The sequence below is a fragment of the Mauremys mutica genome, chromosome 3, assembly GCF_020497125.1.
Source record: "Mauremys mutica isolate MM-2020 ecotype Southern chromosome 3, ASM2049712v1, whole genome shotgun sequence".
Classification (NCBI taxonomy): Eukaryota; Metazoa; Chordata; order Testudines; family Geoemydidae; genus Mauremys; species Mauremys mutica.
This window is the reverse complement of record NC_059074.1, coordinates 85,721,407-85,746,919: the sequence shown is the minus strand read 5'-3', so window position 1 is coordinate 85,746,919 and position 25,513 is coordinate 85,721,407. Positions and strand designations below refer to the sequence as shown.

The 25,513-nt window shown below is 43.7% G+C and overlaps 1 protein-coding gene across 2 annotated transcripts in view; it reads left to right on the top strand.

Moving 5' to 3' along the window:
• Nucleotides 1-25,513, top strand: part of REV3L (REV3 like, DNA directed polymerase zeta catalytic subunit) — a 242,819-nt gene that overhangs the window by 193,451 nt on the left and 23,855 nt on the right. For both annotated transcript variants that reach the window (XM_045010184.1, XM_045010187.1), the window contains 8 exons: nucleotides 2,613-2,728; nucleotides 3,976-4,094; nucleotides 4,863-4,981; nucleotides 7,222-7,363; nucleotides 12,509-12,753; nucleotides 20,424-20,532; nucleotides 22,759-22,965; nucleotides 24,518-24,627. In XM_045010184.1, coding sequence (XP_044866119.1) covers nucleotides 2,613-2,728; nucleotides 3,976-4,094; nucleotides 4,863-4,981; nucleotides 7,222-7,363; nucleotides 12,509-12,753; nucleotides 20,424-20,532; nucleotides 22,759-22,965; nucleotides 24,518-24,627 — 1,167 coding nt within the window. The remainder of the gene's footprint in view (nucleotides 1-2,612; nucleotides 2,729-3,975; nucleotides 4,095-4,862; nucleotides 4,982-7,221; nucleotides 7,364-12,508; nucleotides 12,754-20,423; nucleotides 20,533-22,758; nucleotides 22,966-24,517; nucleotides 24,628-25,513) is intronic.

Here is a 25,513-nt window from a genome sequence, read left to right as displayed (position 1 = left end):
AACTATGGTATTGACTGTACACACAATCTCTTGAAAGATAAACAGAAGCTAAACTCTTAAATATTGTCAGAGGAAGTAAAGAAAAGTATATCAGAATTCCAGAGCTCTGTTAGTGATGTAGAAAATCTTTCTACCACTTAACCTGTGGAGGCAAAAAAAAGGATTTGATTTTATATGATAGATAACAGATCCATTGTCATTCTGTCACTTTTTACACTAGAAGTGTTGCTGAAGAAGGGAAGACGGAATCTTCATTTACCACTATTGCTGAGGAAATTGGTCTTATGTTTTATACTGAAGACTGCCCCTTCTGCAGCTCAGTGCCTTCTAATGGGGGTATCTGTTCTGTACTGACTCAAAGAGAAGGGCAACCTACTTGAGTCATGAACATTACTTAAAGCAACACGTAGGCATTTCCTGGAAATTCTTTCATCCAAGTGCCTGCCTGCCTGTGGAGCCTGCCTTTATCATAACAAGGTGATCTGGGTGAAAGCTATTGCCCTTCCCACGTTTGACAATGTGACACCAGTTTTCAAGTATGAAAATAAATTTTACAAATTGCCCTTTGTCCGTTCAAGAAAACCTACTAGACTGAGTAACCAGTTCTCATACTGGGAAATCCCACTGCTAAGATAGGTGCTAGAATTAATGTGAAAGTTGGTCGTTCTATAAGGTTAAATTTATCATTATTTAAGACCATCAAAGAAATCTTTTTCCCCCCACTTAGGTGGAAAATATTTACAATTTTGGAAACGTGATGGTTACATTCTCCAAAGCAACAAATGATGCTAACTCTTTGAGCATGTTTTTCTGTCGCTATAAGGAACTCTAAGCTAGCTTCATCCATTTGCTCAGCAGAAGTTCCAAGTAGATATATTTGCTTACCACTCATTGCAAGCCAGTCATCACAAGTCGAAAAGAGATCAGAATTCAATCATCTTGATCCACATTTCCTAAGTCCAGAAGCAAAGAACCTTCTGATCAGGGCCGGCTCCAGCGTTTTTGCTACCCCAAGCGGTGGGAGAAAAAAAAAAGCCGCGATCGACAGCGGTGCTTCCTTCTTTGGAGGCAATTCAGCGGCAGGCCCTTCCCTCCAAGAGGGACTGAGGGACCCGCCGCTGAATTGCCACCGAAGAGCCGGACGTGCCGCCCCTTACCATTGGCCGCCCCAAGCACCTGCTGTGCTGGTGTCTGGAGCCAGCCCTGCTTCTGGTATCAAAGAAAAGAGGCAAACTGTAACTGCTATGTTACACAAAAAAAATTAGTTTTAGTCCCAAAGTGCTAAAGATCTTAGCTTACCTCTTACAGCACCTCTGAACTGTTAGAAAATTTAAAATAAAAATAATAACTTAAAATAAATTGTCTCCAAATCAAATCAGTGCCACCATTGTACAGATGGAGGTAGGGGGTATCACAAGTTTTACAAAACTAGTATGTATAGAATATTTCAGGTAGAACTTGTATCCATTTGTGTAAGAGCCCAACTAAAGTGATAGATGCAAATCTAATAGGTTCAGACATTATCTCAGACTAATCATTTCAAAGGGATTTGCAATAACTTTCTGAAGTATCCCACTTTTATTCACAATTGAAGTAAAAATGAGTCTTGGCTCATGGTTCATATGAAACAAAATATTGTTGTTCAAAAATAATTGAGGGAGTGTTAAAAAAAAAAATCCAGTTTTTCTCTACGCAAACACAGGCAGTAGACGCACACGCCTGGGGAATTAACTTCCTTCTGTAGTTTTTTTGGATGCCTGTTTCCATATTTCAATTTTGACAACTCAGAAATTTCTCCGAATTAGCAGTTAGTATCAAGCCTTCCAATGTAAAGTTTTACCATTAGAAATGATCAATGATTAATTATTATAAAATACAAGACAATAATAGTGAAACATTGGTAACTGCAAAGCATACAAACACTTTTAATAGAAAAATCCAATATGTTTTCTCCTATAGAACTACAGGTTTTGCAGGAGAAGATATAGGTAGTAGTGGTAGGAGAATTAGCTCCGCTTTGCAGATGGGGAAACAGGTACAGAATGGTTAAGAGACTTGCCCAAGTTTACATAAGAAGTCTGTAGCAGAGCTTGGAATAGAACTCTGGTCTCCTGAGAATCTAGTTTTGTGTTTTTAGCTGCAAAACTACCTTCTCTACTTTAAGAAGAGTACCAAAATTCCAGACAGATTCAGGATTAATTTCCTCTCAAGGAAGCGATATAGAAGTATTTTGCCATAGTAATCTGTTTGACTGCTCACAACAAGTTTATTGAAGTTACTGGACCACAATTTAATTGTTATGTCTTGTCCCACTAGTCAGATTTCACGTATGGTCAATATAATATTGCTTTCCAAAAAACTGGTGAGATCCCTATTTTTTTTTAAAAGGGTTAGCAGTTACTCTGTCAATAATATTGTTTATAATAAAATATATTTTACTTATTAAATCTCCAAGATTTGTATGTGTGGTCAATGAAGAACCAAACCAAGCTTTCATTGAAATCGTTAGTGGTTTTGTTGTTGACTTCAGCATGAGCAGGATCAAGTCCACACTGTCCCACAAAAAAATGTTTTGATATTATGAAGCTTATTTTCTTTTTTCCCATTTTTAGATATGACCCAGATATGATGTTAGGATATGAAGTCCAAATGCATTCCTGGGGTTACCTCTTACAGAGGGCTGCTGCGCTAAGTGTTGATTTATGCCAGATGATCTCTCGTGTACCAGGTGGGTTATATTATAGACACTAATACAGCCCCTGCTGATATCATTAGGTAAAAGGTAATATGCTTTTAATTTATTTTTTCTTTGGTGGATATCTGCTATTATGCAGGTACATAGGTGCAACCACAAAAGTTTTAAAAAAAAATAGGAGGTACGGGTTTTCTTCAGTGATGGTTTATTTTATTTTATTTTTTGTGTTGAATGTGTTTTGGCCCCAAAGTTGGGGAGAGATTAGGAAAAGATCTTAGCTTACCTCTTAAAACACCTCTGAACACCTCTGTGATGCTGCAGCACTTCAAAGAATCAAGAATATTGAGAGTAAGGAGGTCATCTTTCCCTTTCTGCCCACGTATATAGTGATGTTTTAGCCATGTCGGTCCCAGGATATTAGAGAGACAAGGTGGGTGAGGTAATATCTTGAATCATCCCTCAGAATATATGCCAACTACTTATGCAAAACTATCTGTTTCATCTTGTATTTAGCTGTGACACACTGAGTACCTTTCCCAGAGCTGAAGAAGAGCTCTGTGTAGCTTAAAAGCTAGTCTCTCTCACCAACAGAAGTTGGTCCAATAAAAAAAAATATTACCTCATCCCCTTTGCCTTTCTCCCCATGATAAAGTGATGCCTAAAATATCAAGAGTAAATTACTTCTCCATACAGCTTTGCAATCTTTCTTCCTATCTCCCTTTCTCTCGCTTCGCACCAACAAAGTCTTATGCCTCCTTTCCCACTGTCACAGTGTAAAAGGTTTTGTACATCCTCCTCTCTCAGACCCTCCACCCAGTAGTGCAAGACTTAATCACAAGGGGAAGCCATTTAGGATAGGGAGTGTTCCTCCTTTTTATAGTGCAGTATCAAATACAAATAACATTTCAGCAACTCTTATCCAATATATTTCCCTTAAGAATAAAGACTTGCAGTTGACAGTTCAATAAAACTAGATCAAGCTGTAGTCTCAAATAGGCATACATACCAGTGGAAAAATTAGGGGGACATGAATTTGGTTTAAAGATTTTTGCGGGGGTTTTGGTAATAAAAATCTTTTTTAATGAGTAATGAGAATATACATATATATATTCATTCACCTAAACATGCTCAGGTTTTGAACTCCAGTTCTGCTACTACACATTTTAAATGCATTCAAGCTGTTTTCCTAGGAAGCTCCTAGAACTTCTCAGAGAAATAGCTTGCAGTAATGTTGACCATATTATAAGTTGTCTACATATATCCTCTTTTCATGTCATTAGATGATAAGAAAGAGAACAGATTTGCAGCTGAGCAAGATGAATATGGGTCAGATACAATGAGTGAAATAAATGTTGTTGGACGAATTATCCTAAATCTTTGGAGAATGATGAGAAATGAGGTAAAGTAAAATAAGTTAAAATATATATGTTCAAAATAGATTAGAAGAGAGAGAAATTGGTTTTAATTATTTTTAGTCGTAAACTTTTAAGGAATCTTTTGTTGAGAAATTTTATGAAGGGACTTGTGCTATAGTATGTGCTTATTTCCGTGCAAGTTGTTGTACAGCTTTTTAAATCCCTTTTTAGATAAACAATGTTATTTTCAGAAACAGACATATAATGTGTTTTGAAATGTAAAATACTGAAGTCGTTGCCTTTTGATTTTCACTAATGTTTCTTAACACTGTTTCTTTTTACTACTTTGTGTCCAAGATGTGTCTCGAGAACAGCTTACCTGTCCCTAGCAAGATAGCTAGTATGGTACTTTTACTAAAAGAAATATTTGAAGTCTGTGGAACTGTTTTGAGCTATCGTACCCCATCACTGTTTTGCTGTTCTATTACATTCCGTTTAATCTTCTCATTAGGTCCCTCTTGTAACCCACTCCTGTGCAAGTTCTAATTTGGTAATTGCAGTCTATTTACCACCTGTACTTTCATTTGGAGAAAGATATTCTTCCCTTTCTGTCATGAACAGTTGTGTTGTTGCAGTGGACTGTTAAACATTTGCTTTGATTTTACCTACTGGGTAACTGCACATCAGTGATGATAAATTCTTATTTGTAGTTCATAAATCTATTGTTAGTATGTGAAGAGCTTTAGGAGTTTTTTGAAAGAAAGGCATTGTAAAAATATAAGATCATGATCAAGTCTTTTGTATTTTTCTAGGTGACTCTAACTAACTACACATTTGAAAATGTGGGTTTTCATGTTCTTCATCAGCGTTTTCCTCTATTTACTGCTCGAGTTTTGTCTGATTGGTTTGACAACAAGGCAGATATCTACAGGTAATGAATGATCTGATGATCCATTGCTATGAGAATATTTTTAAGCGAGATTTGCAACTTAATATGGTATGGCTTTCCTATATTATTTATAAAAAAGCAACAGTGGAAAAAACAAGACAAGATTGTGAGCTGCAGCTTTGAGATACGTGAACAGGCATGATGTGCTGTATTAAAGTCTTTCATTACTTCCTATAGAGCACTTAACTTAGCATACAGTGTTTATCAAAGGACTTGTAATGAGCTGTCCCTCCTGTCCAGCTTTCATTGTTGTGACATTACCCAAGGTACAATCTGGATCATTGAACAACTGTGTCCCCTTAATTCTCTAATCTGGGGTGCCTTTTATACTGCTTTGCTGTCAGAACATCCACTCGTGGTCTGCTCTCACAGCCTATAGCATGCACATTTACTCCCAACTAAATACATGAGCGCTCTGACCAGTCACTCATGAATAAGGCTACGTTTTAATAATGGGTATTTTTAGTATAAGTCATGGACAGGTCATGGGCAGTAAACAGCAATTCACAGCACGTGACCTGTCCATGACTTCTACTGTATATATCAGGGGTTCTCAAATGGGGGGTCAGGACCCCTCGGGGGGTCATGCAGTTATTACATGGGGGATCGCAAGCTGTCAGCCTCCACCCCAAACCCCGCTTTTCATCCAGCATTTATAATGGTGTTAAATATATTAAAAAGTGTTCATAATTTATAAGGGGGTGTTGCACTCAGAGGCTTGCTATGTGAATGGGGTCAGCAGTACAAAAGTTTGAGAACTACTGATGTATACTAAATCTTGAGGCAAGGGAGGAGAGGGGGGAGTTGGCCCGGGGGTGCTGTGGATGTTGGGAATGTGGGGTTGGTGGGGCCAGCAGGCTCCCTACCTGACTCCGCACCTCCCCAAAAGCAGGGCCATCCCTGTCACTCAGCTCCTAGGCAGAGGCCTGGCCAGGCAGCTCTGTGCACTACCTCTGCCCAGAGCCTCGGCTTCGCAGCTCCCATTGGCTGGGAACAGCGCCTGCAGGAGCAGCGCCTGCAGACGGAGGCAGTGTGCAGAGCTGCCTGGCCACGTCTCCTCCTAGGAGCTGAGCAAGGGGGATGTCGCTGCTTCGGTAAGCGCTGCCCAGAGCCCGCCTCACCCTATCCCGTGCCCCAACCGCCTGCCTCCTTCCACACCGAAACTCCTGCTATTGCTGGAGGCGGGAGCTGCGGTGGCCTGAGATTGCCCCAGCAGCGGCCGGTGCAACTGGCACAGGGGCTGCCTGAGCTGCCCCCAAGCCAGGCGCACTGGCTGCTGCAGAAGTCACGGAGGTCATGGAATCCGTGACCTCCATGACAAACTCACAACCTTACTCATGAATTACATATAGGGCGACATCTGCAAATTCTTAGTCCTAGCCTTGTTCTCCAGAAATGTGCATCTTGTATTGTCCAGTACCCTACTGAACAATGCAAGCTCAGAAAGTCCATCATTTCATCAAAGGAAAATGATACATGCACCAGCCTTGTTATCCCACACGGAGTTTCCCCCACACACAAATCTAAACACACTGGTTAAGATAAAATAATAAAATAAGTTTATTAATTACTTATAGAAAGATAGATTTTAAGTGATTACAAGTGATGATGCATACAAGTCAGGATGTGTTACAAAAGAAAATAAGAGTGAAATGCAAGCTAGTACCTACCTTAACAAGCTAAATGAACTAAAAAGCAAAGGTTTTTCTCACCATACGCTGCAGTAAATTTCACAGGCTGTCTCTCCTTTCAGTCTGGGACTCCCCTACCCCAGCCCCTTAGTTCAGTTCTTTGAGAGTCATTGATGTCATGAGCAGCGATGAAGGAGGAGAGAAGCCATTTGTGTTCTGTGTGCTCTCCATTCTTATACCCTACCCCCTTTGTGGATTACCCCCCGCTGGGGTGCAGGTGACAAGTCTCTTGTGGATGTGAGGGTTAAACCATTCCTGTGATGAAATGTAAATTTCTTATTCACACCTTCCTGTTGCTGGAGAATGGCTGCTTAAGCCCGTGATAGCTCTTTAACACTTGACCGAGGTGTCAGAGTGCCTTTGTCACAATTTTGAAAGAATCATATAAATATGTCTCATGGGAGACACATTTCCCCATCTGTAACACTTGGTCAAAGTACACATTTTTTCAGTAAAAAGAACAGCAATCTTTGTACCTGATCAAACTTCCTGGCTCCCTGCTGTTTATAACCTAGGTGTTTGCTTTCACAGATGGAAAATGGTTGATCACTACATTAGCCGTGTCCGTGGTAATCTCCAAATGTTAGAACAGCTGGACTTGATTGGTAGAACCAGTGAAATGGCAAGGCTTTTTGGAATTCAGTTCTTGCATGTACTAACAAGAGGTTCACAGGTAAGTTTGAACTTTCCTGACATCTTTTTTAATGGAAAATATTGTGTGCAAAGTTTGTTTTGCGCCTTATTTATACTTTGTCATCAGTTATTTGTTGGTAAATACGAAGGATTACATTGTGCAACACAGTGGTTGAAATATTAAATTAAAGAAAGTCAGGAAATTCAAAAGCAGCGGTAATATGGCCACATTGAACATTCTGTTTTATAGACATATTGTGTAGTGTTGTCTACAGTTAGAGTTGCCCAAACATATTCATTCTAAAGGATCTCTTGCTGTTGCTTATAATAACTTTAATGTTATTTTTAGGGCTGAAATTTTCCATGCTTGGCCTTAGCCTGAAAGTGAAATTTCTTTTAAAAGTTGATGAGAAAAATGGTTCATCATGCTCAAGAAAGTTGAGAGGACTTTCTTAGATGTGCAGAGGTGCATGAAATATGTTCAAAATTACATATTCTAATGAGGAAGAGCTCTGCAGAAGTCAAGTTAGATGTACATTGCAGGAACCATGATTTTACTTAGATTATTGTGTCCTGAACAATTTGTGCACTATTACTGTCAAGCAAATGTTTCTGGAAGACTCAGTAAAATGGTTGAATATGTAGTACATGAAGCAGAGGACCAGATGTTGAACAGTGAAATCTCCACTGTACACCTTTCAGCCTAGCTGCTGAATGAGGCAGAGGACCTCTAGGAACAAAATCACATGTAATCAAGGACTGTATTGTAATGTATATATGCTGAGGCAGAGTCAAGCTGGCACAGGCAATTGGAACTTTAGCATTTCATCACTCTGAGGGCTTGTCTGCACAGGGAGTTTATTGCACACTGAGATAATCTGCTATTTCTGAATTCTATCCCCTGAGGTTTATCCCCGTCTTGGGAGATGGTGTCAATCCTTGCTCCCCTTAGCCATGTGTGTTGAGGGGCAGTGTTTGTGGCTGGCAGCCAATGCTGTGTCTTGGCAGTAGTTGTATGGGTGTGGGTTGTTGCTGCCTCAATATGTGCCTTCCCCGGTTTGGGATTTGCGATTAAAGTTGTGCCTTGGTGATACTTGTATAGATCCAGGTTGTTGCCAAGTCAGAATGTGCATTCTCCAGCTTGGGGCTTGCACTTCAGGCTGTTCCTGACGGGGGAGGGAAGGGGCTGAGATGAAGAGTTGGGGTTGGGCGGGGTCACAAGGGTACGAGGGTAGGGGCTGGATAGCAATCTCCTCTGTGTCCCCTGTAGGCTGTTCTAACTGTTGATGACATTACATTGAGGAGAGTGACTAGGAAGCAGAGAAGGTCTTATTCCAAAAGGCATGGGCAGACCAGAAAGATATGCTGCTGTTATTCACCATGATGGTCCCCTCTAAAGTGCTGTAGGAGTGGAAGACCCTCAGAGGGTTATGAGGTTTTTTATAATGCTACTGGTGGTATTGTTATATCAGTTTGGGCAAGATAGAAGTAATCAACTTTGCCTCTGTATATTATCTATATGTATTATTTTCCTATATAAATTTATATATTATTATTATTATTCGAGTGGCTCTGCATTATCCCTCTTATAGGTATCGTTCTGCCTAGAGGTTCCTAACAGTAGAACCTTCTGCATGCGGTGTCTTTTAGAGCGCTCATGCACCCCCTCCTCCTGTCAGCATCTCCAAACATGCTGAGGTCAGGACTATATAAGGAAGTGCAGAGCCCTCTGCCATCTCAGTTCCTTCCAGCCACGTACCAAAGATGCAAGTGAACCGAACCATTTGGATTGGGTGGCTGTTTCTCCATTCTTAGTGTCTTGTTAATTGTTTAGTATGGTTTGTGATAAGTATAGATAGGTTAGTTAGTAGCTTGGTTTTGGATTATGGCTGAACTTAAGAAAAAGATGATGTACGTCCCTTGGCCTGTGCCACTTCCCACAGCCCCCGTTGGCCTAGAACGGCGAAGTGGGAGCTGCAGTCGGCCAAACCTGCGGACACTGCAGGTAGACAAACCATCCCGGCCCACCAGCAGATTTCCGTGATTTGGCCGTGACTATCCCTGCTCTATAGTTTCATAACCTTATGGATCACATGATGTCCACATTGAATTTACCTTCAGTAACTGGGAGGAAACTCCCATCTGGTGTTTTCTTGGGGCTACCTCCAAGAGAAGGGTGTCATTACCAAACCACGATTGTCTGCTGCAGCCTGTTAAGACTGTGTGGTCCATTCTTGTCTCTTGCAAGCTTATTTCCAAGAAGGCAGACAAATTATATCAGATACCCTCTGAGGGGTTTTCATATTTTCAGACAGCCCCTTTATCTAATTTGCTGGTGATGTCTGATGCCAGAATCAGGTCAAGGTCTGGACAAGCACATTCTACTCCAGCTGATAGAGAAGGGAAAAAGAATGACTGTTTGGGGAGTCCCTTTTCTGCCTACCTTGATATTAAGGTAGCAAATTACTAAGCAGTTAGGCCCCATTTTCAATTCCTCCTGTGGGAAAATGACACTCTTTGTGCAGGATTTGCCAGATAACAAAAGGAAATTGGCAAATACAGTTCTAATCAAAGGTCACAATGTAGCAAAGAATACTCCCAGGTCTCAATTTGATGCCTTGGACTCTTCTACTAGAGTGATAGCTTCTGCAGTTACTTTGAGGAGTCATGCTTGTCTTCGTTCCTCCTCTCTGGTCAAGATGGTGGCTTGGATGCAGGGAAAATCTGATTATCCTGTCTCGGGTTCCATATCTTGTATGGAACATATTTAGTGCACTTAAAAACTGAGGAATTATCTAATTCGTCTTTGAAAGTTTAATTGGCAGCTGTTTCATCTTACCATATTTTGGTTGAATGTAGATTGCCATTAGTGCTTGATTTGGTTACGAATTTTATGAAAGAATTATGTAATATGTATGCCCCTTTGAGCAATCCTTTCCCTCCTTGGGTTGTTAATTTGGTCTAGTGTGTACTTGTGAAACCATCTTTTAAATCCTTAGCTGAGTGTTATTTGTATTATTTGTCTATTACGACAGCATTCATTATTGCAATAACATCAGCCAGAAGGGTGAGTGAATTAAATGTCTTGATGGCTGAGCCACCTTTTATTTATAGGCAACCATTGATCCACTGGGTCATGGTATACATGTAAAAGGTCTAGTCTTTTAAGTCTTTTCATGAAGATAAGGTGGTTCTGAGGCCTGATCCTATGTTTTTTGCCAAGAGTGTTTTCTGAATTTCACATCAAACAGACAATTAATTTGCTGGTATTTTTCCCAAAACTGCATACTAAGAAAGGGGAATCTGTTTTACATACTTTGGATGCAAAAAGAGCCCTTGCACATTATTTAAATAGAAATAAAGTTTTTGAAATATCATTTAAATTATTTGTGATTTATGCTAACAATCCTATGAGTTATTCTGTCTCCTGCAGATTATTTCTAGGTAGATTAAACAATGTACTGTTAATGTCATACATTAGCAGTTATTCCTGCACCTATGAGAGTATGGTCTCATTCCACCAGAGCTGTAACAGTGTCTTTTGCTTGCCTTAAGCGAGTCCCTGTTACTGAAATTTGTAGGGTTGCAACCTAGAGTTCTGTATACACTTTTACTAAACATACTTTCAATATGGCTTCTAGGGCTGATGATAATTTGGTAGAGGGTTGCTTCATAGAATCATAGAATATCAGGGTTGGAAGGGACCTCAGGAGGTCATCTAGTCCAACCCTCTGCTCAAAGCAGGATCAATTCCCAACTAAATCATCCCAGTCTCTGTTCAGTTAGGACTCTGTTCCCTCCTCCATGTTATTTTCAGCACTGCTTATCAAAATACTCATAAATGGTAGTACTATGCTTAGCCACTGAAAGAAGAAATGATGGTTACTTTGTAACTGGAGTTCTTCAAGATGGCTCTGCAAATTCACACTTCCCAGCCACCTTCCCCTCTGACTCAGAGTCCCTTTGTTCTGTGCCTCTGCATTGCTGGCAGAAGAAACTGAGATGGTAGGGGGCTCTGTGCCCCCTTATGTAGCCTCTTCCTCAAAATGTTCAGAGATGCTAAGGGGACAGGGAGGAGGAAGCAGTGAGCACTTATAACACACTACTTAGAGAAGGTTCTACTGTTTGGCACCAGTAGGCATTACGATATCTATAAATGTGACTGTGCAGAGTCATATTGAAGAACTCTGGTTACAAGTAAATAACCTTCATTTCCTATACAAATCCAAATCTTAGAATTATAGTACTTTGCACTTTTATAGACCCTTTCAAAGGATCTCAGAGCATTTTTATATAGAGAGAATTCTGAGGTTCTTTTTTATAATGTTAGTGCTCACACATGTCCATAACTCTCATACTACTGATGGTGTTGTCATATTAGTTTGGGCAAGGTAGAAGTACTCAACTTTGCCATGCTTTATAATCTTGCCTATGCTCCCCAAGCAGCATAAAGGAGGCAGTGTGATCCAATGGATAGGAATGGGCCTGCGAGTCAGAAGGCTGACTTGGGTTCTGTTCCTGGCTCTACCGCTGACCCTGAGGAGCGAATTTGGGCAAATCATTTCTCTATGCCTGTTTCTGTGTGTAAAGCAGACTGAATTACACTTACCTTGCATCATAAAGTGCTACATAAAATCTGAGTATTTATTAAGTCTAACAGTAAAAGTTGTTTTGTGGAATACAATTATTAACATGATACAGATCACATTAATACATTTAAATTTTCTTGGTCATTATGGAATAAGGTTCCTGGACAATTTTCTGTTGAAAATGGCAAGTTAAGAATTGCATGTTCTCTTTGTTGTTTTTGCACAACAGTCTTTGAACCCTAACAAAAACACAGCCTTGGTAAGGACTTGCACACTGGAAGTGCTCATAACCACATGTATGTTATGTATTGGTTTGAGCATTCATTTTGCAGCTAGTAGATGAACATCAGAAGTGCAGTGTTTTCAGTACTTATCCCTAAAAGGCATAGAAACACAAGAAATAATTCCGGCACATATGTTAGAAAGGTGTACATTAAAAATAAAAATTAGTGTGACTGTATTCTATTGCAAAACTTGCTATCTCTGGTTTAAGGGCAGCACAGCCGAAATGCATATTCATGTGGATATAATACTTAGCATGCATATTGCACTTTAGAAATATTAATTATAATTGTATATTAAATTTTGTTTTGCAGTATCGTGTGGAGTCAATGATGCTGCGTATTGCTAAACCAATGAATTATATCCCTGTGACACCTAGTGTCCAGCAGCGAGCTCAAATGAAAGCCCCACAGTGTATTCCCCTAATAATGGAGCCAGAGTCCCGCTTCTACAGTAACACTGTTCTTGTACTAGATTTCCAGTCATTATATCCTTCTATTGTGATAGCATACAATTACTGTTTTTCAACCTGCCTGGGACATATTGAGAACTTAGGAAAGTAAGTTATTTTTCTTGCTCATATAAACTTTGATCCTGTGAGGAATTGAGCATCTTTTGTAAGGTGCTGAGAATCCTCATCTTCCATTGAAGACCATGGAAGTTGAGAGTGAATAGCATCTCAAAAGGTTACAATAAAAAATAGTGTTAAGTTTCACCAATAATTTTTTTTAAATATGCAATTATGAATACTATGCTATAACAATTATCTTTGAAAATTGGACTCTAACTGTTTAAGGGTGAATCAGAGTCCAAATAGTCTTGTTGGTCTCTTCTGTTTTTTGCCATAAGAGTATGAATATGTGTATAAAATACAAAATTTTTGCCACTATAATTCAAAGGTTTTAGTCTAAGAAATTAAAATGTGATATTTAAATTCCTTTAGACATTTTCCAAACTGAACTAACATTCTTCTTCGAGTGATTGCTCATATTGATTCCAATTAGATGTGAGTGCACTGCATGCACAGTTGTCGGAAAGTTTTTCCCATAGCAGCACCCTTCGGGTCAGCTATGGAGCCCCCTGGAGTGGTGCCTTCATGGCACTTAATATATGACCCTGCCAACCCGGCGCTTCCTCAGTTCCTTCTTACTGCCAGTGACTGTTGTTGTAACTGCGGTGACTTGCTTAGCAAGCTCTCCTCGATTTCCCTAGCTTTCAGTTTAGTTTAGCTCACAGTTTTTCCTAGCCTCGTTAAGTTTAGCTTTAGTGTTTTTGGTTGTTACAGCAGATAGCTGTTGAGAGTGAGGGGTCTTCCCTTTCACCCTGATCGCATTCCCCGTTGGGACTCGCGGTATGCGTAAATCCCAAGAGTTCGAGTCCTGCAAGAAGCCCATGCCAACAGGCAACCCCCATGATGCTTGCTTAAAGTGTCTGAGGGAAGCACACCAAGCGGACAAGTGCAGGATTTATAAAGGGTTTCGCCCCAGAAAAAAAAAAAAAGAGCGAGACTTTCGCCTCAAGCAGCTCCTTATGGCGGCGGCACTTAGACCACAACCTACATCAGAGCGCCAAGACAGGGCACCAAGCTCATCAGTGCACAGCACCCGGCACCAGTGGTAGAAGCAGCATCGTGGAAGGACTCTGGGAGAGACCCGCAGCACCGGCACCGAAATTGGCGGGATCGACTCAGCAGCAGTCCCATTCCCCAATGCACTGGAAGCAGGGGAGGAGCGGATCGCTGCCTCAGAGACCCACTCCGTTGGAGCCAGCCAACGGGGCATGTCCCAGAGAGGAGCACCCAGGGCTGAAGACTTTGGAGCCAGCACCGTCGACTTCGGCCCCACAAGGGAGACCGTTGAGTCCAATGCCATTGGACTCCCTGAGCCAGGTCATTGAGGAGCTGGAATTGCCATCCACCTGAACACCTTTGAGGCCGCAAGGGACCTTATCGCCATGAGGACACCACGATCCCTCGTCCTTCAAGCCAAGCCTCTAGTACCACAACGTGTGGCACCGTCTCAAGGCAAACCAGCAACGCTTCATCCCTCAGCACTGTCGGTGGAGTCTAGGCGCCGCTCAGAGTCTAGGCGCCACTCACACTCGCGGTACTGCTTCAGGTCATGCCAGCGCTCATGATGGCGATCCTCACACCAATCCCCGTTGCACAGCAGGTTCCACTCCCAGCAGCAGTCATCCTGGTTAGCGTCCCCGCATAGACCCCGATCTCGGTACCACTCCAGATCGCAGCACCGCTCCCCAGCCCCACTACACCACTCTCCAGCCTCACATCACAGCCCCCTAGTCCAGCTTTGCTCGGCACCACCCTGTCCATCGTGGTCCCAGTCCCTGTCTTCAGACTCGGAGACAGGGTCTAGATACTCAGAGCAGGGCCAGCACTGGTCAGGCCGTAGAAAGCCTGAAGTGGGGGCAGGACCATGGCCTGCACAGTGGCAGGGACTAGCGCAGTGGCCATTTTGGACCTCATGGGTGTACCACCAGGCCAAGGGTGCCCAGTCCAAACATTCCCATTTCACGCCTCTGAACCGCGGGTGCCGCAGGCACCAGCCAGTTGCCCCACTCCTAGGCGTGCTGAGGAAGTACCAGTCGCACTACTTCCCCTGGAATCAAACGCAGTTCCTGAGCTTGATCCAGGTATGGTTGGCCCCAGCAGAGAGGCGGAACAGGAGGCCCCTGGAGACTAAGAGGGTTAGGGTTTCAGGCACATCCATCTCTGGGCCGCCCCCCATAGACAGCCATGCCCACCAGGACCTCCTTTGCAGGGTGTGTGAAATATGGGCCTGCAGGCTGAGGAGGTGGTGGAGTCAGAGGACCTCATGGCTGACATCCTGGCCCCAGAAGGGTGGCTCTACCCCTCATCAAGACTATACAGGCCAATACCAAGACCATTTGGCAGACCCCAGCCTCCATCCCTCCCACCGCGAAGGGTGTGGAGAGGAAGTATTTCGTCCCATCTAAGGGGTATGAATACCTCTTCACACACCTGCAGCCTTGTTCGTTGGTGGTGGCTGCAGTAAATGAAAAGGAGAGGCAGGGACAACAAGCCCCAGCAACGAAGTCCAAGGGCGCCAAGCACCTAGATTTATTTGGGCACAAAGCGTATTCCATGGGTGGGGGGGGGTTGCAACTCAATATTGCCAACCAGCAGGCAATTCTGAGTAGATACAGCTTCAACTTCTGGAACTCGATGCTCAGGTTTAAGGAGCTGGAGGCAACAGAGTCCAGGGAGGAGTTTGGAGCAATAGTGGAGGAGCGCAAGGCGGTGGTACAGACCTCTTTGCAGGCCTCACTGGACACTGCAGACTCAGTGGCGCGCACCTTGTCTTACGGTATCATCATGAGGTGTAGCTCATGGTTGCAGGCCTCGGAACTCCCGCCTAAGGTTCAACAGACCAGGCAGGACCTGCCTATTTATGGGGCAGTTCTGCTCGTGGAGCAGACTATGACTCTAGGCTGGATAGCCTAAAGGACTTCAGGACTACCATGAAATCCTTGGGTATGCACATCCTGGCAACCCAACGTAAACATTTCAAGCCTTAGCAGCAACAGCAGCGCTCCTATCCTCGCTCGTAAGTCTGTCCCACTTCTACTGTGCTTGGTCCAAAATAACTGTGGACCACTGGGTTCTCTGTACGTTAGAAGTGGGATAGTCTCTCCAATTTGGCTCCTACCCTCCCTCCCAACACCCTTCACTGTCTCTCTTCAGGGACTCTTCTCATGAGCTACTCCTTATCCAGGAGGTGCAGGCGCTCCTCACTATGGGAGCGGTAGAGATTCCTCAGGGGCAAGGGATTCTATTCCTGATACGTCCCCAAAGCCAAGGGGGGTCTCAAACCCATTCTGGGTCTGTGAGGACTCAACAAGTTCATGGTAAAGTTGAAGTTCTGCATGGTCTCCCTGGGCACAATTATCCCTTCTCTGAATCTGGGAGACTGGTACACTGCCCTTAACATGAAAGACGCATATTTCCATGTAGCTATTCGACCTGCACACAGATGATTCCTGTGATTCATGGTCGACCACAGACATCAATTTACGGTCCTTCCATTTGGCCTCTCAGCAGCCCCCCGAGTGTTCACCAAGTGCATGTCGGTCATGGCCGCTTTCCTCCGTCAGAGGCAGGTGCAGGTATGCTCCAACCTTGACGACTGGCTTCCCAGGGGCCGCAGTGGGGACAGGTGTAGTCTCAAGTCCGATTGGTCAGATCCGCATTCGAGAGACTGGCTCTCCTCCTCAACTTGAACAAGTCAATCTTGTCACCGACCCAAAGAACAGAATTCATCGGGGCGGTGTTGGACTCAGTTCAGGCAAAAGCATTTTTGCCAGAGTCCCAATTCCAAGCCATGATGGACATAAGTCAAGGCCTCAGGCAATACCCGACCACTGCAGTAAGGGGATGCCTGAGTCTCCTCAGCCCCCTGGCAGCCTGTGACCCAGCATGCCAGACTGAGGCTCAGGCCTCTACAGGTGTGGCTCATTTTGACCTATTGCTCAGGACACAACGGCCTGAATTCAGTGGTCCCAGTGCCAGGGCAGGTGCTTGAGTCCCTTCAGTGGTGGCTCAACCCTCGTACAGTGTGCAAAGGAGTCCCCTTCAATAGCCCTCAACCCTCCTTGTTCCTAGTAACAGACGCATCCGCTCTGGGGTGGGGTGCGCATTTGGTCACACAGGATGAGCTCTCCCTCCATATCAATATCAAGGACCTGGGGGCAGTGCGACTAGCATGCCAGTCCTTTCAGGCCCGACTACAAGGGCAGTGCGTAGCAGTTCTGACGGACAATGCCATTGCCATGTTTTACATCAACAAGCAGGATGCAGCCCGGTCCTCTCCCCTATGTCAGGAAGCCCTCCGGCTGCGGGAGTTCTGCATAACCCACTCCATTCACCTGGAAGCATCCTATCTACCAGGAGCTCAGAAGCACTGGCGGACCACCTCAGCAGGTCTTTCCACAATCATGAGTGGTCCATCTGGCCAAATGTCATACACTTCATCTTCCAAAGGTGAGGATTTCCCCAGGTCAATCTGTTCGCCACCTAGAGCAACAGAAAGTGCCCAGTGTTCTGCTCCTTCCAGAAACACAGCCCAGGCTCAGTCATGGATGCATTCGTGCTACCCTGGGAAGGCCGCCTGCTCTATGCCTTTCCCCTGTTCCCTCTCGTGCACAAGGTCCTATTCAAGGTCCACAGGGACTGGGCAGAGAGAATTCTGGTGGCAACGGCGTGGCCTGAACGACATTGGTACACCACGCTCCTGGAACTGTCAGTGGTTGCCCTAATCACGTTGCCTCATGATCACTCAGGACCACGGTTGTCTTCATCACCCTGACGTTCCAGTCCCTCCACCTCACAGCTTGAAAGCTTCATGGCTGAACCTCATGGAGCTTCTGTGCTCAGAACAGGTAACAGAGGTCCTACTCAGCAGCAGGAAGCCCTCCACTAGAGCCACATATCTGGCAAAGTGGAAAAGATTTACTTGTTGGTGTGACCAGCATCATACACCCCCTCTTCAGGCACCTATACCTCTCATCTTAGAGTACCTTCTGCACCTGAAACAGCAAGGCCTGGCACATAAAGGTGCACCTCACTGCTGTCTCGTCTTTCCACCCCGGAGTGTCTGGATACTCCGTCTTTGCCAACCCTATGGTTGGTCGGTTCCTCAAGGGTCTGGAATGGCTACATTCCCCAGATCAGACAGCCTGTCCTCGCATGGGACCTTAATCTGGTCCTCTCCAGGCCAGTGGGGCCCCCATTTGAACTACTGGCGACTTGCTCCCTTCTCTATCTGTTGTGGAAGGTAGGCTTTCTGGTTGCCACTACATCAGCAAGGAGGGTGTCTGAGTTAAAGGCCCTTACCTCAGACCCACCGTATATGGTTTTCCACAGGGATAAGGTGCAACTCAGACTTCACCTGGCCTTTCTTCCTAAGATTGTGTCACACTTCCACACTAGTCAGGACATTTTCCTGCCTGTTTTTTATCCTAAGCCTCACTCCAGTAGCCATGAGCAGAGGCTGCACTCCCTGGATGTTCGGCGAGCACTAGCCTTCTACATCGAGCACACTAAGCCGTTCAGGAAGTCGAACCAATTGTTCATAGCAGTGGCAGACCAAATGAAAGGACTCCCGGTCTATCTCAAAGAATATCTTCCTGGATCACGTCATGCATTCACACGTGCTACGAGCTGGCACACTCCACTAGGGCCCAGGCCTCATCAGTGGCGTTCCTGGCCCAGGTCCCGATACAAGAAATCTGCAGAGCAGCAACTTGGTCCTCGGTGCATATGTTCACCTCTCATTATGCCATCATCTGGCATGCCAGAGATGATGCAGCTTTTGGCAGAGTGGTGCTCCAATCAGCGATTCCATAACTCCGACCCCACCTCCTAGGTAAGGCTTGGGAGTCACCTAATTGGAATTGATATGAGCAATCATTCAAAGAAGAAAAGTTTCCCACCTTCTCGTAACTACTGTTCTTTAGATGTGTTGCTCATATCCATTCCAAACCCACCCGCCTTCCACTCTGTTGGAGTAACTGGCAAGAAGGAACTGAGGAGGCGCCGGGTCGGTAGAGTCATGTATTGAGTGCCATGAAGGTGCCACTCCAGGGGGCTCCACAGCTGACCCGACGGATGCTGCGAGGGGAAAAACTTTCCGATGACTGTGCATGCAGTGCACACACACCTAATTGGAATGGATATGAGCAGCACATCTCGAAGAACAACACTTACGAGAAGGTGAGTATCCACTTTTTCCTCCTTTATATGTACAGGATATATGGCAAAATGTTGTTTTCTTCTTTTAATATAAAAGCTGTAGTTTTCCTTACTGATACCTTAGATTTGGATCATTAAGTTCTGATTTAATTATTCAGTACACTACATTTCCTTTTTTTTTTTAGAGACCAAAATGTTGATTAATTTTTTTTAAAAAACTGATGCTTGTTTTAATTGTAAATATCTTTGTTGAACAATAGTTGGAAGAGTTGGGAGATATTTAAAATGATGACCAGGCTTAAGTATAAAGTTTCTCAAGTTTCTAGGGTTGCCAACTGTCTAATCACACAAACCCAAACACCCTTGCCATGCCCCTTCCCCAAGGCCCCACCCTTTCTCCAAGGTCCTGCCCCCACTCACTCCATCCTCCCTCCCCCACCGTTGCTCACTCTTCCCCACCCTCACTCACTTTCACCAGGCTGGGGCAAGGGGTTGGGGTGTGGGAGGGGGTGTGGGCTCTGGACTGGGGGATGGGGCCAAGGGGTTCGGAGTGTGAGAGGGGGCTCCGAGCTGAGCCTGGGGCAGGGGGTTGGGGTGCAGGAAGGGGTATGGGCTTTGAGAGGGAGTTTGGGTGCAGGAGAGGGCTCGGTTGCAGGATGGATCTCAGGGATGGGACAGCGGGTTGGAGTGCGTGCAGGAGGGGGTTCTGGCTCTGGCCAAGCAGCGCTTACCTCAGGTGGCTCCTGGGAAGCGACCAGCATGTCTGGCTCCTAGGCTCAGGGGCCGTCGGGCGGCTCCGCACACTGCCTCTGCCTGCAGGCACCGCCGCTGCAGCTCCCATTGGCCGCAGTTCCCTACCGATGGGAGCTGCGGAGTCAGCACTCGGGGTAGGGGCAGTGCGCAGAGACCTCCTGGACGCCCCTGTGCTTAGGAGCCGGACATGCCAGCCGCGCGGAGTCAGGGTAGGTAGGGAACCTGCCTTAGCCCCTCTGCGATGATGGACTTTTGGTGGCCTAAAATCTCCCGGGTTGGCTTCAGTAGCCTCCGGGAGATCAAGCCTGATTCCAGGACTCCTGGCCAACCTGGGAGGGTTGGCAACCCTACAAGTTTCTGATTTGAAATCTTAAACGATTTATAGAAAGATTATACACATTACCGAATAAAGCACATGCAATTTCTAGCTGAGTTTAGATCAAGATTACATGCCTCTGGGAAATTGGCCCCTGAGTACCATGGTGATATGTGCAGAACAGATTGACAAATTAGTTTCAGCATAGAATTTGGACACACATTGCTCCTTTGCTTTGAAAGAATGTCACGTGTAACTAAGAAACTTTAAATTGTGGTAGGCTTGTTCATAGTAGTCTGTGACTATAAATATACTATTTGTGTTGGTGCTGTCAATATTTTAGTATAGAGTCTAGACTCGTACTTCCAATTATTTTGAATGTAAATTAATTGATCATTTTGTATCCTTATTTACTTTTCTTCTTTACTAGATTTGATGAGTTTAAATTTGGCTGCACATCCCTCAGAGTACCTCCTGATTTACTTTATCAGATTCGGCATGATATCACAGTGTCACCCAATGGAGTGGCTTTTGTCAAGGTACTGCTCAATGACCGACCTTTTCACTTTTAGTTTGTTGGTTAGTCCACGATTAAACACACTGCTGTTTTAGCAAAAGAAAAAATATTTTCTGTTTGTCAGTGTGTTGTCTTCCAGCACTTGCCAGTACAAATCACAGAATGGGAATTTTGACAATTCAGGAAATAAATATAATAGTTGCATAGTTTTACTAGAGTTTCAGTAAAGGCTCATTTCCTCTATTATAGAAATTATATTCATTATGTTCAATTATGTTCATGCAGTACAGTGATTCAGTGATGTATTTGTACTTCTTAATCATACTGGAATCACAGTTACCTATGTGTAACAGTTCTTCTTTGAGTGCTTGCTCATGTTGATTCCATTGTAATGTGTGCATGGTCATCGGAGACTTTTGCCTTAGCAGTATCTGTAGGGACGGCTGTGGTGCCCTCTGGAGTGCCGCGCTCATTTCAGGCGCCGCTGTCCCTGCGCCCTCTCAGTTCCTTCTTACTGCCTGTGGCCCGGAGAGCTCGGTTTAGCCCCTCACCCAGATCCCACCAGCGTGATTGGGGTCCCGACACTGCATCGGCTGTGACATCGCAGCAGTGGCACCAAGGACAGTGGCCACCAGCCCAGTGGCCTTAGTGGGGTTCGTGGGGAATGCTGGTTATGGCTATGCCCCCTTCCCAGCGATCTTCAGCTGCCGCCTCGGAGCAACAGCAGATGGCACCAACGACACCTGGCTCAATGCATGCTAATCACTCGGAGGCTGGGGTTGAGGAAGTGTTACTCACTGCTAAACCTCCCTCCTCTGGAGGGGAAGAAGCCACAGATCCTCCTCCAGTAACCCCAGTCATCCTTGTCGTCCCCAGACGAGGCGCTGGCAAGCCCTTCGAGCGCTAGCCCACCCAATGCCTTCAAGGAGCACCAGGCTCTGCTCCAGAGAGTGGCGGACAATCTGGGCTTAAAGGTAGAGGAGATGGCTGAGCAGACTGACTCATTGTTCAATGTCCTCTCCGCTTCCACCCCAGCCTGCCTCGCCTTTCCAATCCACGAAGGGGTCTTAAAGACTGCCAAGGCCCTGTGGCAAACTCCCTTGTCTATCCCTCCCACTTTCAAAAGGGCAGAGAAAAAATACTTTGTCCCGGCTAAAGGGTTTGAGTGTTTATGCACCCATCCGCCCCCAGGCTCGTTGGTCATCTCCGCAGCCAACAAAAAGGACAAACAGCTCCAGTCCTCCTTTACTCCCAAGAATAAAGAGGCCAAAAGACTGCATCTCTTTGGGAGAAAAAGTTATGTCCTCGGTTCAGGGGGTGCGGGTCAGACCGATCAAAGAGAATAACTTCTTAGACCGAGAGAGAGAGAGAGAGAGAGAGAGAGACACACACACACACACACACACGAGGTTCTACACATTTAATCTCATCTTCCCACCCTACTTTGAAGCAGGTCAGTCAATCAGGTTAGGCCAAATTTAGTGTTATCGCTTTTGCTGTATAATTCATGATTACTTATGTTCTTGTAGCCAATTATTATTTTAGTTTATAAGGTATGCTCAAGGAGATAGCTTACTTCTATATAGCCCACTGTCTCGACTGTGGTTTTCCTTAGTTTTCTAGGTAACTTCCTTCTAAATGGGTTATTGGCTTGATTGTGGGTGAGGTTATCTTGATGACCTATGCCTAAAGGCCTAGCTCATCAAACCCACATAGGAATTTGTTTTTTGGCTGCAGTGTCTCTTAACCAGAAGTTCCAAAGGTGGTTTCAATAAGCCATACCCGGGGGCATGACCTATTATACCATATAGGAGTCAACATAAAAGGTTGTCTGGTTGTAGGCATCTTTTGACCACAAGTTGCAGCTTAATTTTGCAAAGCTTGCTTTTTAAAGATAATTTTGCGAAGCTCATTTTATAAAGCTTCCGGAAGTCTTAGGCCTAACACTGGCAATACTGTTGTTCATCTTAAGCTTGACAACACTCTTGCTCAAATTAATCACAAGTTGGTATGGCAACCCCCATTTTTTCATGTTCTGTGTGTGTGTATATCTATATCTTCCTACTGTATTTTCTACTCCATGCATCTGATGAAGTGGGTTTTAGCCCACGAAAGCTTATGCCCAAATAAATTTGTTAGTCTCTAAGGTGCCACAAGTACGCCTCGTTATTTTTGCTGATACAGACTAACACGGCTACCACTCTAAAATCTTTAAACATTTTGTTTCTCTTCATTCCTTTTTTGGTAGCCTTCAGTAAGAAAGGGCGTGTTGCCAAGAATGTTGGAAGAAATTTTGAAGACCAGGATAATGGTGAAGCAGTCAATAAAGGCCTACAAGCATGACAAAGCTATCACTCGAATGCTTGAGGCGCGTCAGCTGGGTCTTAAACTGATAGCTAATGTCACATTTGGTTATACTTCTGCTAACTTTTCTGGAAGAATGCCATGTATAGAGGTAAGGGATGCAGATAAAATGCAAAAGGATTTAGGAAAGAGACTGTTGTTAAAGCAGCACTAGATAATGTAATGTCATTGCTTGAAACACACATGTAATCTAAATGCTACCATAAGTGCTGTTTTTTGTCTTAAAGTACAAAAAAAACCCTTGGTTTCAGTTGTGAGCTTAATATTTTGAAATCCATTTTGTAGTGATAAAATACTTAGAATTAGTATTTTCATAAAGATAAATTGGACTAGAGTTCCAATCATCAAAGTAAAACAATTTAGTTTAGCTGTTTCAGTCCTTTAAAAAAACAAACCAAAAAATGGTACAATCCAAAAACTAGAGTAAACTGAAAGGTTTAAATACCAAGGAAGGGGGAGGATTGCTTAGAATGCTCAGAGGCTACAGCTAGGAGTACTGGGATAAGATTGTGCTAAGGAAAATGTAGACTGTATGGAACAAATATGCCAAATTATGTACATTCCACATTAACTTATTTCAGCCTTTATTAAAATAAATTGAAATTTATTCTTCTGGTTTGTTTACTGCACAATGTCTTACAAATAAAGTTACATATGTCCCTTAATTAGACATTTAGGACCTTATCCTGAAGACCCATACTCAAGAAAACTCCTCAGTGATTTCAGTGGGGAGTTTTGGCTGAGTAAGGGCTAGAATCACATCCTTGTGAGTGTAACTGTTCCTCAACGTGCACTTACAAAACTAAGAATGATATGTAATATTAAGGAGACAATATATCACGTGGTTTACTCTTAAAGCTTGAATTAATCAAAAGGAAAAAGGAAACCTTGTGATCAAAATGAGTATATTTTCTGTGTACAGGAAAGAAGTTGACAACAGTAGCATTTTCATCATTTACTTCCATTAAAAACTGACACCTGATACGTTTGTGTCTGTCCAAGCAGCCACTGCTTTTAATGAATAATTGAAATTAGAGAGAAAAAGACCTTTTAGGTCATCATGTCCATCTCTTTGTTAATGCATATTTGCTCCATAGTGTACATTCTCAGGTGCATAGTCTAGTTTTAAATGACTCAAGAGGTGGAACTTTCACCACTTCATTAGGGAGATTTATTAAACTATGAATAGCAATTCCTGTGAGGTTTTTCCTGATATCCAGTCTACATTTTCCTTAGCACAGTTTTATCCCAGTACTCCTAGCTGGAGCCTCAAAGAGCATTCTAAGCAATCCTCTTCCTTGGTACTTAAACCTTTCAAATATCTGTAGCTGGTTATAACTGCCCTTCACTTATTTAGGTAAGCTAAAGATGTAATCTTTCCTTCTAAATTAAGTCCTCCACCACCATAATCATTTCTGTTGCTCTTTCCTGAATTCTTTCCTGTTCTGTTGATTTATGTTTACGGTAAATCAGTTTTCAGAATTTTCTTTCTATTGTTGATTTTTTTTAAACCAGCAAATGCAGTTGTTTACTTTGCATGATGATGATAATGCAGAGATGGATTCAGAGTGATGCTGATTTACACGGGTTGTTTTGATTGCAGTAGCACAGCAGGAAAGATTTTCAGTGTATCTTATTTGCAGATTGGGGATAGTATTGTCCATAAAGCCAGAGAGACCTTGGAGCGAGCTATAAAACTGGTGAATGATACGAAAAAATGGGGAGCTCGGGTCGTATATGGCGATACTGACAGGTAATTAATAGCTGCTTCTTCTGATGATATGTGAAACCATTTCCTTTCTTTCCACGTCGCAAAGGAGGCTATCACCATGATCTGCATTCAGAAGCTTACAGTGGGTCTCCATGGATCTATTTTTCTGTTGTTTTAATAAATTATATTTGCCTGTTGCATTAAACATACAGTTCAATACATATTTCAATTCAGACTGTTAAGTTACCTTTATGGAGCCTGGGCTGGCTCCCCCACTTTGCAAAGCTGTCAGATGGGGTCAGCTGGGCTACCATGGCAGCTCCCAAGCTGCTGCTAATAGGGATAGAGACCCCCTTCTATCCCACCAGTCCCTCAAAAACTGTTTGGTAATTTCTGTTTGACTCCCAACCACTAGTGTTAGTGCAGGGGTGGAGAGTGCACACTCTTAAAGGGACCAGAGCCCTGCTGGTATAGTTCTTAACTGATGTGATGGGGGGAGAGGAGGTGGCCAGGCCAGAGCTGCCCCTTTTGAACCAGGTGCCTTTGGTGACTGTGTCTGTGATCTGAGTCTAATGTTGGCCCTGCATGAAGTATTCACGCTCTATTTTAAAATGAAACCAACTTGCACTTCATAACTAATTGTCCTGCAATACATATACTAAAAGTACAAATAGGATATGTCCTGTTAGCTAATACACATATTAACCAATAAATTTTCTGGCTGGCTTTCAATAAAGAAAAATTGACCATTAAACCTCTCAACTTGCCAAAGATCATTATGGTAATTTTATAAAGAGTGGGACAAGAAGCTTTTCTTATATAACATAATGACAACATTCTGCTCAGGACCTTTGTTCATTTTAACAGTGAAAATGAGCAAGAGGAGAGAACTCTTCCAATTACTGAAGATAACTACAGCCTGGTACAT